The 17075-nt window shown below is 38.1% G+C and overlaps 1 protein-coding gene across 4 annotated transcripts; it reads left to right on the top strand.

Annotated features, from left to right (window-relative positions):
* Window positions 1–3454: 3454 nt before the first annotated feature.
* LOC107480402 (protein CELLULOSE SYNTHASE INTERACTIVE 1) lies at window positions 3455–12803 on the top strand. Of its 4 annotated transcripts, none has more exons than XM_016100534.3 (8): window positions 3455–3620; window positions 4112–4280; window positions 4806–4879; window positions 5072–8123; window positions 8671–11215; window positions 11467–11921; window positions 12150–12266; window positions 12373–12803. In XM_016100534.3, exons 2-8 carry the CDS (start codon window positions 4278–4280, stop codon window positions 12556–12558), a joined length of 6432 nt encoding a protein of 2143 aa, XP_015956020.1. In that variant the 5' UTR covers window positions 3455–3620; window positions 4112–4277; the 3' UTR covers window positions 12559–12803. The 4 variants fall into 4 exon arrangements, with proteins under 4 accessions (XP_015956020.1, XP_015956021.1, XP_015956017.1 ...); XM_016100535.3 differs by having other exon boundaries at window positions 4125–4280; XM_016100531.3 differs by lacking the exon at window positions 3455–3620 and adding an exon at window positions 3647–3865.
* Window positions 12804–17075: the final 4272 nt, after the last annotated feature.

Raw genomic sequence — 17075 nt, forward strand, 5'->3', positions numbered from 1 at the left:
CAAAAGAAAATGAATGATTTAGTGTATGTGATGTATAATTTGAAGTTAAAGGACAAGCAAATTAGAAAAACTCATAACTTGAATTTGATGCAGTGCATTCTGATGATAAGTGGATAACTGAAGATGTTAATGAAAATATTGCTGAAAGTGTTGAGCATTCTCACTTGCCAACGAATGACAATACTAATGATGATCCAAATAGTAATGAATTTGCTATTCCAAGTATGAATAGTAATGAATTCAACATGGGTGAGAGAGGTGAGAATGAGTTTATTGGGGATCCACAATAAAATTTAATAGAGGAAGAAGATGAACATGTGAATGATGATGATAATTTTGTTGGCCGTGTTGAACCTGAGCCTGAAAGAAATGATGTTTCTGATGAAAATGGTGAAGATGATGATGTTGATGCCATGGAAGATGAAGATATTGGAGAATTTGAGTTTTATACTTTATTAGAACATTTAATTATTGCTTTGTTGTTTTCTTTTATGTTTTGGTTGTGTCATATGTAGCTTTGATTGTGTGATTGTGTGTTTTATGTTGAACTAGATACATACTTGTGAAGGATTTAAATGTGTGATCTAGAGTGCTTGTTGTAACTTGTAGTTGTAGTTATATATATATATTATAAAAAATGTATATCATGTAAACTCGTACGAGTCTACGAGTTGAGTCTAGATCAGCTCCACAAGTTTACCTAGACTCTGTTAGTCATCATCTCATTCGTCAGACTTCTTAGAGTCTTCCCCTGGAATCTTTTAAAAATCTGTTTGTTCTCTTCAGAAAGTTCTTTATAACTGACTTTATCAAAATATAGATCTCCTACAAAAAAGAAATTTTAAACTGAAAATCACCTGAAATACACCCAACATCACTCGTATACACCCCATACCACTTATATACATCCCAACATCACTCATATACACCCCAACATCACTCATATACACCTATATTTGTTTCTTGATTATATGATAGTAGAATAATATATTACGAAGAATGGAAGTATAGAGGTTTTTTGTAATGAGTTACCTGATGCGTTGAGGCCAAGCGCAATCTCTATTGTGTTGGATTTAACTCTAAACAAATCGTAGCCGGTTTCAAGTGTGTTTTTCCTCAATTTAAAGGAGTTAGCCAACTCCTTTAGTAGTTTGTGATGCACCCTCATTGGCGGGATGTGCATCAGTCCACCAAAACCTAAATCCCAAACAATTGCTTTCTTTTCTTCGCTCATTTATTCAAAATTTTCACTCAAAAAATGGGTTGCACACTTCAAGTCTTTGGTTTGCTGTAAACAAAGCAAAATTAGAGTAATTAGAATAAGATATATTTGTATTAAAAAAATTGACTTGTTCTAAGATATATATATTTGTGCTTATATTGTATTTTTTTCCACGCTGATTTTTGCTTGCCATTTTTACTGCAATGAAAAAGAGATGCTGTCAACAGATAAAAAATACACCCAAAAATCAAAGACATACACCCATAGATTAGTCAGATACACTCCCATACTGCAATGAAAATGAGATACTATCAATAGATAAAAAATACACCTAAAAATCAGAGACATACACCCATAGACCAGTCAGATACACCCCAATATCAGCCACATACACCTAAACCCAGTCCCATATCTATTTTGTTTTTTTCTTAATTAAACAAAATTAAATCAGTTCAAAATCATATTCAATTTAGCTAACCATAAAATGATACTACAAGGTCAAACACAATTAGAATAGTAACTGTTAGACTTCAAAACTCCTAGTATATATCAGTCCCATACACCTCTACATTTTTTGGATTATATGACATTATATGAGTTCAAAAATATATTTAAATTCAAAATACCACTAGAAGCAACAGTCGCATGCTAAGTCTGAGATATACACCCGACAATCGGCCATATACACCCAAAAATTCGCCATATACACCTAAAAGTCAGTTAGAAGAGGAAGAGTCTTTCATGTAAACATACACAAACCTACTTAAAAACATATAAACATGCACAAAATATGTACCAAACAAATCAAAACACACGTTAAAGCATTCACTAGAAGTATGTAAGATAGCGTAAACGAAGAACAGTTTCATCAGAACAGTAATATGAGATCTAAAACAAGAAGAACAGTAAAACCTAGAAGAAACAGAGCAAGAAATACTGACGATATAGTGCTTCGATTTCGAAATCAGAAACAGATGTGTGAAAAATTTTGAAGAACGGTAAAACAGTACGTTACCTTGAATAATGTTTCTTCTTTTTTTTTTCTCTGATTTTTTATTATAAAAATTTGTATCTTTTGTTCTTGAATTCTTCTACTCTTCGCGAGGAGTTGGAACGTTTCTTCAGAATCGTAATTTGTTTCGAATGTGGTTTGAAACTTGATGGTTTGCATTTTGTTTTAGGAAGAAGAGGAAGAGTGTGCCATAACGAGCGTGTTTTGAAAAACGCAACCGTTGTGTGAGACGCGTGCGTTTGACGTTCCATTCTAAAGAGTGAGTGCGCGTGGTTTTATTTTGGGCTGGGCCAACTTGTATAGCTTGTAAGTCAAAAATGCTTTTATGTGTAACATGCCTGATTTATGAATTAGTGAATCAAATGAGTTTGGATAAGTTTAGCTCATTAGCTCGTGAGCTAACTCGATTATATATATATATTAATGTTTTTTATTATTTAAAATTTTTATAATTATTTTTATATATAATTTTGATATAGGATATAAATAAAAAAATTATAATTAATAGATAAATAATATATAAAATTAAATTTTTAAATATTTTTTAATATATATAAGTTATAATTTAATTGAGTCATCTCTTTCATTGAGTTGAGCTTGAATTTACGAAATAAGCTCGATTATTAATGAATCGAGTTGTAAGTAAAATTTAATTTTCATGAGTCAAACTTGACCTTCGTTTAACTCGAATACTCAACTCAACTCGGCTCACTTCTAGCCTTAAATATAACTACTACTATACTAATTCTAATACTAATGTTAATGTAATACTGTTTTGTTGTGATCAACAGTCGCACTCCGCCATTGTCAATTTAACGGAACGGCTATTAATACACTAACATGTTTATTTTACATTTTTGGGGAAATGGCCCTTCATTTTACTGAACAATTTCCATGTTTATTTAGGAAACCCATGTGATGCATTATTAGAGTTTGGTTCCAGTTAATTATTTTACCTTTTTTGTAAACCGTTGTTGTTGTTATTAATTATCAACTCTGAATCGTTAGTTTAAGATTTTATGGGAATTGTTTAAAATCATGTATAACATTGTTAAATAAATAAACCATCAACGTTATATAAGAAGGAAGCGACTCGTTATTAACTTTCAAACTTGAAAGAAATTCCCTGACAATACTAATGACAAACATTATGACGCTTCAATTATACTCTTTTAATTCATTTTTTGTGTAACAAGTTGTGTTGTGTTAATGGATATTTAGTTGGCAGTTTTACGGTTAATGAATGTAGCTGTCAAGTGGTAAGAGTCTTGCTGTTGGTACTTGTCGGTGGATGCGGATGATGTCCATTCACGGCAGCACCAAAAACAACCGCTACTCTCTTTCTTTTACTCACGGTTCCATGAATAAAGAAAATCAAAGCAAAACGTAAGACCCAAACAAATCATATTTGTTATTGTTGTTGCTAGCATCTTCTCTTTATTTATTTTTTGCTTTTCATGTTCCCTTCTATTCTACGAAACCCCATACATTAGAATTTGATAGTTGCATCAACATCATCCCCATTATACCCCTCTCATCTCTTTCAGTTTCCCAATTCCCAATACCATTCCTCAGTTTCTTCTCTCACTCACTTTCATGCACTCATCTTCCCACCATTCGTGCATTTCCTTGTAAGCTCTTTCATCTCTCATCCACTAACATTCTATAAAGCATTTTACTTTTCATCTGGGGTTGTTGTTCTCCCATCATTTTCTGCATGACTTGTCCAATTTGGGTCTAAATTTGTCAGATTTATGAGCTTCCTTCAGTGTTGCATAATTGCATTAGTGCTTTGCTTATGTAGTGTTATAATTCACGGTTGTATCTGTGATCTATATTCTGCCCATGACTTTGTTGAAGCTTTAATTTGATGGTAGGTTCTCTTTTCAGCTGCTGGGGGCTTTGAATGAGGTTCTGAGTGTGTCTCCAGTGCAGATCTGGGGCTGATCTGATTGGCAGTGATACTGAATTGAAGTCAAGCTGGCGACCACAGTGACTTGGAGGGTTCCTGCCAGCAATGGCAGTTCCCATGGTTCAAATGATATGGTACTTCCAATAATTTTCATGTTTTTTCCATGTTTGTGCCTTCAGCTATCATATTCATATCATGAATTCATCATACTCCTACACAATAATAGTAGTTAGTATAGCTAGAAGGGTCTAATGGTCAAGTATTTATCATAGATAGTTCTGTTTAACGGTGCAAATAACCTTTATATTGTTATGTGGTTCTTCGCCAACATGTCATAATGCTGTATGATTTTACTTCCTATCAGATTTCCATCTGTTGTACTTCAGTAAGATCCCATCCTAAGCCATTAAAGATCAAGAAGAAATTATTTTATTTGTTTAAATATTCCGAAATTTTATATTTTCTTGTTAATATAATCGAGCTTTTTGTGCCTTGGCATTATGAATAGGGAGAAGAAACAAAAATCCTAGGATTCTATATTGTTCTGATATTAGTGTTTAGTTAGTCGTGTCAACATAGTAAGTCAATTTGGTCAATCAAAGTACTGAGAGACATGCAGATATAAATTTGATATTCTCTGCTGTCACTTTAAATTGCAGGAACGAAATGGTGACGGAAGGGTTCAAGATTCAGAGCCCCCAACTCCACATTCTGTTCTAAAGATGGGATTGAGGTTGGTTACAATGTCAAATATGTCTCTTGCGTTAGTTTTGCTTTCACATTCCAAATATACTTTACTTTTTATCCTTTAGGATGCTGACAACTTTCTAGTATATATATCTGAATTGATTCTTTATGGACTAAGGAACTTCAAATTTGTCTGAGAACCTTGGTGTTGCACATTCTTAACTGGTTGCACTTGCAGGGATCGAACCAGCAGCATGGAGGATCCAGATGGAACATTAGCAAGCGTTGCCCAGTGCATTGAACAACTGCGCCAGAGCTCATCTTCAGCACATGAGAAAGAGTATTCCTTAAGGCAGTTATTGGAGCTTATAGAGATGCGAGAAAATGCTTTTAGTGCTGTTGGATCTCACTCTCAAGCAGTTCCAGTACTTGTTTCCCTTCTTCGGTCGGGTTCATTGAATGTAAAGATACAGGCAGCAACTGTCCTGGGCACCCTTTGTAAAGAAAATGAGCTGAGGGTGAAAGTCTTGCTTGGAGGATGCATTCCTCCGTTGCTTGGTCTTCTAAAGTCTAGTTCCACGGAAGGGCAAATTGCTGCTGCCAAGACTATTTATGCTGTCTCTCAAGATGGTGTGAAAGATCATGTTGGTTCGAAAATATTTTCAACTGAAGGTGTTGTACCAGTGCTCTGGCAGCAGCTGCAGAAGGGCTTGAAATCAGCAAATGTAGTCGAAAGTTTATTGACTGGAGCATTGAAAAATCTCGCCAGCAATACTGAGGGATTCTGGGGTGCAACCATGCAAGCTGGAGGAGTGGACATATTAGTCAAGTTACTGGCAACAGGACAGCCTGGCACCTTAGCTAATGTGTGTTTTTTGCTTGCTTCTGTTATGATGGAGGATGCATCTGCATGCTCAAAGGTGTTATCAGCAGACGTGACAAAACAACTCCTCAAACTATTAGGCCCTGGTAATGATGACTCTGTCAGGGCTGAAGCAGCTGGTGCTCTTAAGTCTCTATCTTCCCAGTGCAAAGAGGCAAGAAGAGAGATAGCAAATGCTAATGGTATTCCTGCATTAATCAATGCCACAATAGCTCCTTCCAAAGAGTTCATGCAAGGTGAGTGTGCTCAAGCATTACAGGAGAATGCAATGTGTGCTCTAGCAAACATATCTGGTGGTTTGTCTTTTGTCATATCTAGCCTTGGTCAAAGCCTTGACTCGTGCACCACACCTACCCAGGTTGCTGACACATTAGGAGCATTAGCTTCAGCTCTCATGATATATGATAACAAGGCAGAATCTACTAGAGCATCAGATCCTTCAGTGGTTGAACAAACATTACTCAAACAGTTTAAACCTCGCTTGCCCTTCCTTGTTCAGGAACGGACCATTGAAGCGCTTGCTAGTTTGTATGGAAATCCCATACTCTCGCTTAAACTTGCGAATTCTGGTGCAAAACATTTGCTTGTTGGTTTGATAACAATGGCTTCCAATGAAGTGCAAGATGAGCTCACAAAATCTCTCTTGACCTTGTGCAATGGTGAAGCCAGTCTATGGCGTGCAATTCAAGGCCGTGAAGGAATTCAACTATTGATATCTCTTCTTGGGCTTTCATCAGAACAGCAGCAAGAATGTGCAGTTGCCTTGCTTTGCCTTCTAACTAGTGAAAATGATGAAAGTAAATGGGCCATTACTGCTGCTGGCGGTATACCTCCACTTGTTCAAATTCTAGAGACAGGATCTGCAAAAGCAAAGGAAGACTCAGCAACCATCCTTAAGAACTTGTGCAACCACAGTGAAGACATACGAGCATGTGTCGAAAGTGCCGATGCTGTTCCTGCATTGTTGTGGCTATTGAAGAATGGAAGCCCAAATGGGAAGGATATTGCAGCAAAGACATTAAATCATTTAATTCATAAATCTGATACTACGACTATCAGTCAGCTTACAGCATTATTGACTAGTGATCAGCCTGAATCTAAGATCTACATTCTGGATGCTTTGAGAAGTATGCTTTCTGTTGCACCTCTTAGTGACATTCTACGTGAAGGTAGTGCTCCTAGTGATGCATTTGATACCATGATAGCATTGCTGAGTTCTACCAAGGAAGAAACTCAGGCAAAGTCAGCATCAGCTCTGGCAGGAATTTTTGAATCAAGGAAAGACATTCGTGAAAGCAGCATTGCTATTAAAGCTCTTAGTTCAGCCCTGAAATTGATTAATGTTGAATCTGAAAGTATCCTGATGGAGTCCTCACACTGCCTGGCTTCAATATTTCTATCCATCAAAGAAAACAGGGATGTAGCTGCTATTGCTAGACCTGCATTATCCCGCTTAGTTGCACTCGCTAACTCTTCAGTTTTGGAAGTTGCAGAGATGGCAACATGTGCTGTGGCAAACATTATTTTGGATAGTGAAATTGCAGAAAAAGCTGTTACAGAAGAAGTTATCTTGCCTGCCACCAAAGTATTACGTGAAGGCACAATCTCTGGAAAAGCCCATGCAGCTGCAGCAATTGCTCGCCTCTTACACTCCCGGAAAGTTGATTCTGACGTAACCGATTGCGTAAATCGTGCTGGCACTGTTCTTGCATTAGTTTCTTTCTTAGATTCTGCTATTAGTGGATCTATTGCCACATCAGAGGCTCTAGAAGCTCTTGCCATTCTGTCCAGGTCAGAAGAGTCCAGCACACACAATAAATCGGCTTGTGCAGTTTTGGCTGAATTCCCAAAGAGCATAAGTCCAATAGTCTTATCTATTGTTGATTCAGCACCAATGTTGCAGGATAAAGCTATTGAGATATTGTCTCGATTATGCAAGGATCTACCTATTGTTTTAGGTGACAATGTTGTTACTGCATCTGGATGTATATCTTCAATAGCTAAGAGAATAAGTAGTTCCACAAATGTGAAGGTCAAAATTGGGGGAGCTGCACTTCTAATTTCTGCAGCAAAAGCAAATCATCAGAGACTTATGGAGGATCTCAATTCATCAAACTTGTGTGCTAATCTTATTCGGTCTCTAGTTGATATTTCTGCAGAGCCTTCTCTGGGTAATCAAGGTGATGACAAGAAGGAGCTAATCAGCATATGCAGGAGTACACAAGAAGAGGCCAATGATGGTGAATCAAACACTGGCACGGCCATTATATCTGGTGCTGACTTAGCTATATGGTTATTATCTATTCTTGCTTGTCATGATGAAAAAAGTAGAAGTATCATAATGGAGGCTGGAGCAATTGATGTTCTAACTGACAGGATCTCAAATTGTTTCTCACAATATTCCCAGGTATTTAAGTGCTTTATTCTACACTAGTTTCAGCCAATCAGATTCTGATCATAGTAAGATTGTAATTTACAAATTATGCTTTAAACCCTGCACCTCCCCTCCCTTGAAGCTTCTTTTCTGCGCTCCAAAAATTAACATCAATCCTCAAAATATCAAGTCCTATAGAACTTGCATTAAGTTTCAAATCTCCACAGTACATCCCTTTAATATAGACATTACATATGCTCACTGTCACTTGAATTGCACATAGTTTACAAATATGCATCTGATAATCATATTTATATTTTTGAAACATGCTAGTTCAAGAGACAGTGATTTCAGTGTATATTAAGAAAGTTCCTAGTTATGATATAGCACTGTAACTGTTTGCATGAACTTTTGCCATAATCGAAACAAAGTAAGATCTTGAAATTTTGCCGAATAATTAAATTGAACTGAAAGTGTGACCTATAGCCCTGTCATTTTTATTTTTAACTTCAATTAAAAATTATTAATTGATTGTTTCTGTATAATAACCTCTATCTGCTTCATTATGGTGAAACTGCAGATTGACTACAAAGAAGATAGCAGCATGTGGATTTGTGCTTTGTTGTTAGCAATACTATTTCAAGATAGAGATATCATACGCACACATGCAACCATAAAATCTGTACCAGCACTTGCCAGTTTATTGAAGTCAGAAGAATTAGCAAACAAATATTTTGCTGCACAAGCAATAGCTAGCCTTGTCTGTAACGGTAGCAGGGGAACGCTTCTGTCTGTAGCAAATTCTGGTGCAGCTGGTGGACTTATCTCCTTGCTTGGCAGTGCTGATACTGATATTCATGATCTTCTGGAATTGTCAGAAGAATTTTTGTTGGTGCGTTATCCTGATCAAGTTGCTCTTGAGAGGTTGTTTAGAGTTGATGATATAAGAGTTGGTGCCACTTCTCGGAAGGCAATGCCTGCCCTTGTTGATCTGCTCAAACCAATTCCAGATCGCCCAGGAGCCCCATTTTTAGCACTTGGGCTTTTGATTCAGCTTGGTAGAGATTGCCCATCCAATAAGCTTATAATGGTAGAGGCTGGAGCCTTAGAAGCACTTACGAAGTATCTTTCACTAAGTCCACAAGATGCAACTGAAGAAGCTGCTACAGATCTGCTAGGAATTCTGTTTAGCACTGCTGATATACGAAAACATGAGTCAGCATTCGGTGCTGTTGCTCAACTCGTTGCTGTCCTACGGCTAGGAGGAAGAGCTGCCAGGTTAAGTGCTGCAAAAGCCTTGGAAAGTTTATTCACTGCTGATCACATTAGAAATGCAGAGATGGCTCGCCAAGCTGTTCAACCTTTGGTGGAGATTCTTAGTACTGGTTCAGAGAGAGAGCAGCATGCTGCAATTGCTGCATTGGTTCGGTTACTGAATGAAAACCCATCAAAAGCACTTGCTGTTGCAGATGTTGAGATGAATGCAGTGGATGTTCTTTGCAGGATCCTTTCATCGGATTGTTCAGTGGAACTCAAGGGGGATGCTGCTGAATTATGTTGTGCACTTTTTGGAAATACAAGGATTCGATCCACAATGGCTTCTGCCCGCTGTGTCGAACCACTAGTCTCTCTCCTTGTAACTGAGTTTAGTCCTGCTCAGCTTTCAGTTGTTCGGGCATTGGATAGGCTTGTAGATGATGAGCAACTGGCTGAACTAGTTGCTGCACATGGTGCAGTTGTTCCTCTTGTCGGCCTACTGTATGGTCGGAACTATTTACTGCATGAGGCCATTTCCAGAGCTCTAGTCAAGTTAGGAAAAGACAGGCCTGCTTGTAAAATGGAAATGGTGAAAGCTGGAGTGGTTGAAAGCATACTTAGCATCTTACACGAAGCACCCGATTATCTATGTGCAGCGTTTGCAGAATTGTTGCGTATATTGACCAATAATGCTACCATAGCTAAAGGACAATCTGCTGCCAAAGTGGTTGAACCCTTGTTTATGTTGCTGACAAGACAAGAATTTATGCCCGAAGGACTGCATAGCACATTGCAGGTTTTGGTTAATATCTTGGAACATCCACAATGTCGTGCAGACCATACATTGAGTTCTCGCCAAGTTATTGAACCACTTATCCCCTTGCTCGATTCTCCAATACCAGCAGTGCAACAGCTGGCTGCTGAGCTTCTTTCGCATCTACTTGTAGAAGAACACCTTCAGAAGGATCCGGTGACGCAGCAAGTAATTGGTCCCCTTATACGAGTTCTTAGTTCTGGTATACACATATTGCAGCAGAGAGCTGTAAAGGCTCTAGTTAGTATTGCTCTAACATGGCCAAATGAAATTGCCAAAGAGGGTGGTGTTGTTGAAATTTCCAAAGTAATATTGCAAGCCGATCCTTCCATTCCACATGCCTTATGGGAGTCTTCTGCCTCGGTTTTGTCGTGTATTCTGCAATTTAGTTCTGAATTCTACTTGGAAGTGCCTATTGCTGTGTTGGTAAGGTTGCTGCGGTCTGGCTCAGAGAGCACAGTTATTGGTGCATTAAATGCTCTGCTGGTGTTGGAAAGTGATGATGGAACTAGTGCAGTAGCTATGGCTGAAAGTGGTGCCATAGAGGCACTCTTGGAGCTCCTAAGGTCTCATCAGTGTGAGGAAACTGCTGCTAGACTCTTAGAAGTATTGCTGAACAATGTAAAGATCCGAGAAACAAAAGTCACTAAATCAGCCATTGTACCATTATCCCAGTACCTTTTGGATCCACAAACTCAAGCACAACAGGCAAGGTTATTGGCGACTTTAGCTCTTGGGGATCTGTTTCAGAATGAAGGTCTTGCTCGAACAGCTGATGCAGTTTCTGCATGTCGTGCTTTAGTGAATGTTCTCGAAGAACAACCGACAGAAGAAATGAAAGTTGTGGCCATCTGTGCTTTGCAAAATCTTGTGATGTATAGTCGCTCGAATAGGAGAGCTGTTGCAGAGGCTGGTGGTGTTCAGGTTGTATTGGATCTGATAAGTTCAAGTGAGCCAGATACATCCATTCAGGCTGCAATGTTCATTAAACTTCTCTTCTCAAATAATACAATTCAAGAGTATGCTTCCAGTGAAACAGTCAGAGCAATAACTGGTAATAATGACTTTCCTTTTTAAGAAATGTTCTCTATTTAGCCAATTGGGCACCTTACAACCACCTTTTTTTCTTTTCAAGGAATGTAGTTTTGAAACCTGCAAATAGAATATCCTGGTTTTACTCATGATGTTGATTATTCTTTGAACATTTTTTAGGCTTTTACCATCCAAACAAGGACACCTTTCCCTTCTGCCTTTGTTTATCTCTTGATTTCATGTGGTAACATGTTGAGTTTAATGTTCTTGCAGCTGCTATTGAAAAAGATTTATGGGCCTCTGGTACCGTGAATGAGGAGTACTTGAAAGCCTTAAATTCTCTCTTCAGCAACTTCCCACGACTGAGAGCAACTGAACCAGCAACACTTAGCATCCCCCATCTGGTTACATCCTTAAAGACAGGCTCAGAGGCTTGTCAGGAGGCTGCTTTGGATGCACTTTTTTTACTACGACAAGCTTGGTCGGCATGCCCTGCCGAAGTCTCAAGAGCTCAGTCAATTGCAGCTGCCGATGCTATTCCATTCCTGCAGTACTTGATCCAGTCCGGCCCACCTCGGTTTCAGGAGAAGGCAGAATTTCTGTTGCAGTGTTTGCCGGGGACATTGGTGGTGATCATCAAGCGTGGTAACAATATGAAGCAGTCCGTCGGAAACCCAAGTGTCTACTGTAAACTTACATTGGGAAACACCCCACCCAGGCAAACAAAGGTAATAATTTTTATGTTATTTACTATCTTCAGGGCTGTCTCTCTATGTCAAATGTACACAAATTTAACAAGCTATGGCATTCTATCTAGAGCTACTTAAAAGTTCCAGATTGATTTGAAATGATGTATATGAAATTTGTGAATGATCTTCCAGATGGAACTTCATGTGGTTTCTGTATAAGCTTGTCATGATAAAATTACTAACATCCAATGATGATGTGTTGAGCAGGTGGTGTCAACTGGCCCTAATCCAGAATGGGATGAGAGCTTTTCATGGTCCTTTGAGAGTCCTCCAAAAGGCCAGAAGCTTCACATTTCATGCAAAAACAAGAGCAAAGTGGGAAAGGTAAATGAGTGCAAACATTATACTAATTTAAATGCAGTGTAATGAGTAATGATAATACATTCAACTAAGTCTTAACTATACTATCTTGATCTGGATTTGGTGACAGAGTAAATTTGGAAAAGTAACAATACAAATTGATCGTGTGGTAATGCTTGGAGCAGTAGCTGGAGAGTATGCTCTATTGCCTCAAAGTAAAAGTGGGCCCCCAAGGAATCTAGAAATAGAATTTCAGTGGTCTAACAAGCCCATTGTTAATGCTGCTGAAGCTGCTGCTGCTGCAGCTGCTGAGTAAATTGGAAGATTAGGAACATTACATACTTACTTGCTGGGGAAGAAATTTTTGGATGTATTTTTTCATGTGTATATAGGGGCTATAGTTCACTTTTGTCAGAATATTCTTTTGTAAGCTGATCCTTCGTTTTTCAGGATAAACAATAGTGGGACCAAGATCAAGGCCTACTTCGGCTTTTCTTGTATGATTCTTTGTGTGTTGTTATTTGTAAGCTTAAAAGAAAAAATACCGAGTCTGTTTTGTGATTCTTGGTGCCTTACCTTACAAGTTACAAGTACAACGTCTTATTTGCCATCTATCTATCTATAAATATACTAATTTACACTAGCAATCCAACGTGTTATTTGATTTCTGGTCTTCATTGCTCTTGTAGTTGAAGGAGGCATGATTGACATATGCCATTATGCATAGTCAAGGACAAATGTTAATCGCAACAGTCATAGCCCAATTATGAGTTTATTATGTCTCTGTCATAACCAATATTTCATTGCATTATACGCTCACCTAATCTTGCTGAATATTGCGTTCCAGCTCAAGTTTTTATGTATTTAATTGGCTTTTCAATAACAAACTTATTCACTGGTGTCGTGTCTACTACTGCTTTACAACAAAATAAAAATAACCATTCAGCCAACTTGATTGAGTAGCAAGGTATAAAAAATAGAGCAATGTTAGGAGCCATCAACTTTTGTGATTGGTAGCCATTAAATAGCTATCAATAATGATTTAATGGTATGAGATTAGTGTGAGATTTCATCCAATGGCTCACCTTTCTCTGTTATTTACATGCTGGCTAAAATTCAATAAAATTGTTGGTCCCCTAAAATTTTCTTAAAAAATATTTAAAAGACAATTAGTTCAAAGTAATTTAATATTATTTTATTTTGTATTTCTTAATCCTGTTTATTTCCTTTTGTATTTATTATTTATTTTAGAATGATTGAGTAATATTAGAAACTCTGTCTATGTTATATTTGCAGTACATAGCCGGTCCCAAGTCCGGATAAAGGATGAGGGTTGTGTTAGGTCTTCGGCAACCAACATAAAAATATAGCCGAACCCCCATGACATGAATCAAAGGCATTATTATGCTAAAATTAGGTCGTTGCCGGGAAGCAACGCGCCGTATGGCTCGAGTACGGTGTCAAAGCAAGAGCCGCTGCATCGGTGCCCGGATGTAGTGTTAAATGAGCAAGGGTTCTCGCGTTTTCGTGAACGGATGAAAGTAAATAAGCTAGTTCATAAAGTAAAAGGTAAAGGTCGAAGCGATAGAAGGTTGAGATTTGGGACATGGAACATAGACACTCTAACAGGAAAGTCCATGGAGGTGGTGGACACCATGACAAGGAGGAAGATTAACATTATGTACCTACAAGAAACGAAATGGGTTGGTGCAAAAGTTAGGGAGTTGGATACTTCTGGTTTCAAACTTTGGTATACAGAAAAGGTGAAGAATAGGAATGGGGTTGGAATAATTGTGGATAAGCAGTGGAAGAAGGACGTAGTGGATGTCAATAGAGTGGGAGATCGGATCATCTCTATCAAACTTGTGGTGGAGGGAGGTGTTTTCCATGTGATTAGCGCCTATGCACCGCAAGTGGGTTCAGACGAACAACACAAGATAAGGTTTTGGGAGGATCTAGAGAGTTTGGTTCAAGGCATACCTTTGGGAGATAAGATTTTCTTAGGAGGAGATTTAAATGGCCATGTCGGGAGAGAAGTGACTAGATATGGGAGTATTCACGGAGGTCATGATTTCGGGGTGATCAATGCCGAGGGTAAAACTATTTTGGACTTTTCCTCAACATTTGATCTTCTCATCGTAAATACATGTTTTAAAAAGAGAGACGAACATCTTATAACCTATAAAAGTGGCATGACAAGCTCTCAAATCGACTTCTTCTTGTTGAGGAGAGTCCACCAAAAATTTTGTATTAACTGTAAAATTATCCCGGGAGAGAGTTTGACAACACAACATAGGGTGCTCGTCATGGATTTTCGCGTTGAGCAAAAGTTGAGGAAAAGACATCATACGAAGAACCCAAGGACGAGGTGGTGGCGGATGAAAGGTGAGGAACAAAGAAGCTTCCTAAGACGGGTAGGAGAAGAGGCAAAGTGAGATGGGAATGGAAGTGCGGAAGAGATATGGAGAGAGATGGCAGAAGTTATCAGAAGAACAGCAAAAGAAAGTTTTGGTGAATCTAAAGGAATAGGACCAAGAGACAAGGAGTCCTGGTGGTGGAATGTGAGTATACAAGAAAAGATAAAGATAAAAAGGGAATGCTTTAAAGAGTGGTCTTTATGCCGCAATGTAGATAACTGGGAAAAATATAAGGCGGATAAGAAAGAGACAAAAGTGGCTGTAAGTGAAGCAAGAATAAGAGCATATGAGGGTCTCTACCAGTCTTTGGGCACGAAAGAAGGAGAAAAAGGTATATATATATAGAATCACAAAGAGTCGGAAAAGAAGAACGAGAGATTTGGATCAGGTTAAGTGCATAAAGAATAAGGATGGAGAGGTGTTGGCTCAAGAGGAGAAGATTAATGAAAGGTGAAAGAGCTACTTCTACGAGTTATTTAATGAGGGACAGAAGAATCTTCCGAGCCTTGGTCGATTATGCACAAGGGAAGAAGATCAAAACTTTGACTACTATCGAAGGATTCGAGACTTCGAGGTAAAAGAGGCTCTAAAGCAGATGAAAAATGGCAGGGCATTAGGACCTGATAATATCTCGATTGAGGTTTGGAAGGGTATTGGAGAAAAAGGCATCAACTGGTTAACCAAGATTTTTAATAAGATTTTAAGGTCAAAAAAGATGCCTGATGAGTAGAGAAAGAGTACCTTGGTACCTATCTATAAGAATAAGGGGGATATACAAAGTTGCGGAAACTATAGAGGGATTAAGCTTATGAGTCATACTATGAAGTTATGGGAAAGGGTGATAGAACGGAGGTTGAGAAAAGAGACACAAGTAACAGAGAACCAATTTGGATTTATGCCAGGAAGATCTACCAATGAAGCGATATACCTATTAAGAAGGATGATGGAGAGGCATCGTAGTAATAAAAGGGATCTACATATGGTGTTTATTGATTTGGAAAAAGCGTATGATAGAGTACCAAGTGAGGTCTTATGGAAGGTTTTAGAAAAGATGAGAGTAAGGATCGCATATATTCAGGCAATTAAAGACATGTATGATGGGGCCACAACTAGTGTGAAGACCCAAGGTGGTGTGACAGAAGAATTCCCTATTAGTATAGGATTATACCAGGGATATCTTTAAATCCATACCTTTTCACATTAGTCTTGGAAGTACTTACAGAGCACATCCAAGAGCCTGTGTCATGGTGCATGCTTTTTGCCGATGATATCGTCTTTATGGGAGAGTCAAGGGAAGACCTAAATAAGAAGTTGGAGTTATGGAGAGAAGCTTTAGAAGTGTATGGTCTACGCATAAGCCGTAGCAAGACGGAATATATGGAATGTAAGTTCATTCTGAGAAGGGAAAACCTCAATATAGAGGTGAAGATTGGAGAAAACATCCTACGAAAAGTTAAAAGTTTTAAGTATCTTGGGTGCATCATACAGGATAATGGAGAGATTGAACAGGATGTAAATCATAGGATCTAAGCAGGTTGGTCAAAATGGCGGAGTGCATCTGGTTTTATATGCGACAAAAAAGTGCCTTTAAAACTTAAAGGTAAATTCTATCGCACCGCTATAAGACCGGCTATGCTGTATGGTACGGAGTGTTGAGCGGCTAAAGGGGAATACGAACATAAGCTGAGTGTGGCAGAGATGAAGATGTTGAGATGGATGAGTGGTCATACGCGATTGGATAAAATAAGGAATGAAGATATAAGGGAGAGAGTTGGAGTAGCACCCATTGTGGAAAAGATGGTTGAATCGCGTCTCAGGTGGTTTGGACATGTGAGAAGAAGACCGATAGAACATCCAGTCAGGAGAGTGGATGAGATGGAAGATGGACAAAGAGCGAAAGACAGAGGAAGACCTAAGAAGACCATCCAGGAGGTGGTCAAACGAGATCTACATGTAAACGATCTCTCTGTAGATATGATACATGACAGAGCACAATGACATTGTTTGATTTATGTAGCCGACCCCACTTAGTAGAACAAAACTTTGTTGTTGTTGTTTTTGTTTGAGTAATATTAGAAATAATAATTATATAATTATAAATATTATATGTATAAAATTATAAATATTAAATTAAATAAAATAATTTTGGGTTATTGTCTCTCTATCATTACAAAATTAAGAGTTCATTACAAACTCGTTCATTAATAAGTAGCAATTAATTCTATTATTACTTGTAAGATATATACATGTGAGAGTGACAGATATTCAACCAAAATAAATTATTAAAGTGACATTAAAATGTATTCGCTATTATATATACTTTATAAAGAAACTGGAGTTTATGGGTATCAGTATGATTTTTCCATAAAACAATCATGCACGTCCTCTCCACTGTCGTCTATTATATTGGTGCATT

The sequence above is a fragment of the Arachis duranensis genome, chromosome 3, assembly GCF_000817695.3.
Source record: "Arachis duranensis cultivar V14167 chromosome 3, aradu.V14167.gnm2.J7QH, whole genome shotgun sequence".
NCBI lineage: Eukaryota > Viridiplantae > Streptophyta > Magnoliopsida > Fabales > Fabaceae > Arachis > Arachis duranensis.

Coding starts and splice junctions, on each gene's coding strand:
- LOC107480402 (XM_016100534.3), top strand. Junction 4,880..5,071: donor GTTCTAAAGATGGGATTGAG/GTTGGTTACAAT, acceptor TTGCACTTGCAG/GGATCGAACCAGCAGCATGG. Junction 12,267..12,372: donor ACAAGAGCAAAGTGGGAAAG/GTAAATGAGTGC, acceptor ATTTGGTGACAG/AGTAAATTTGGAAAAGTAAC.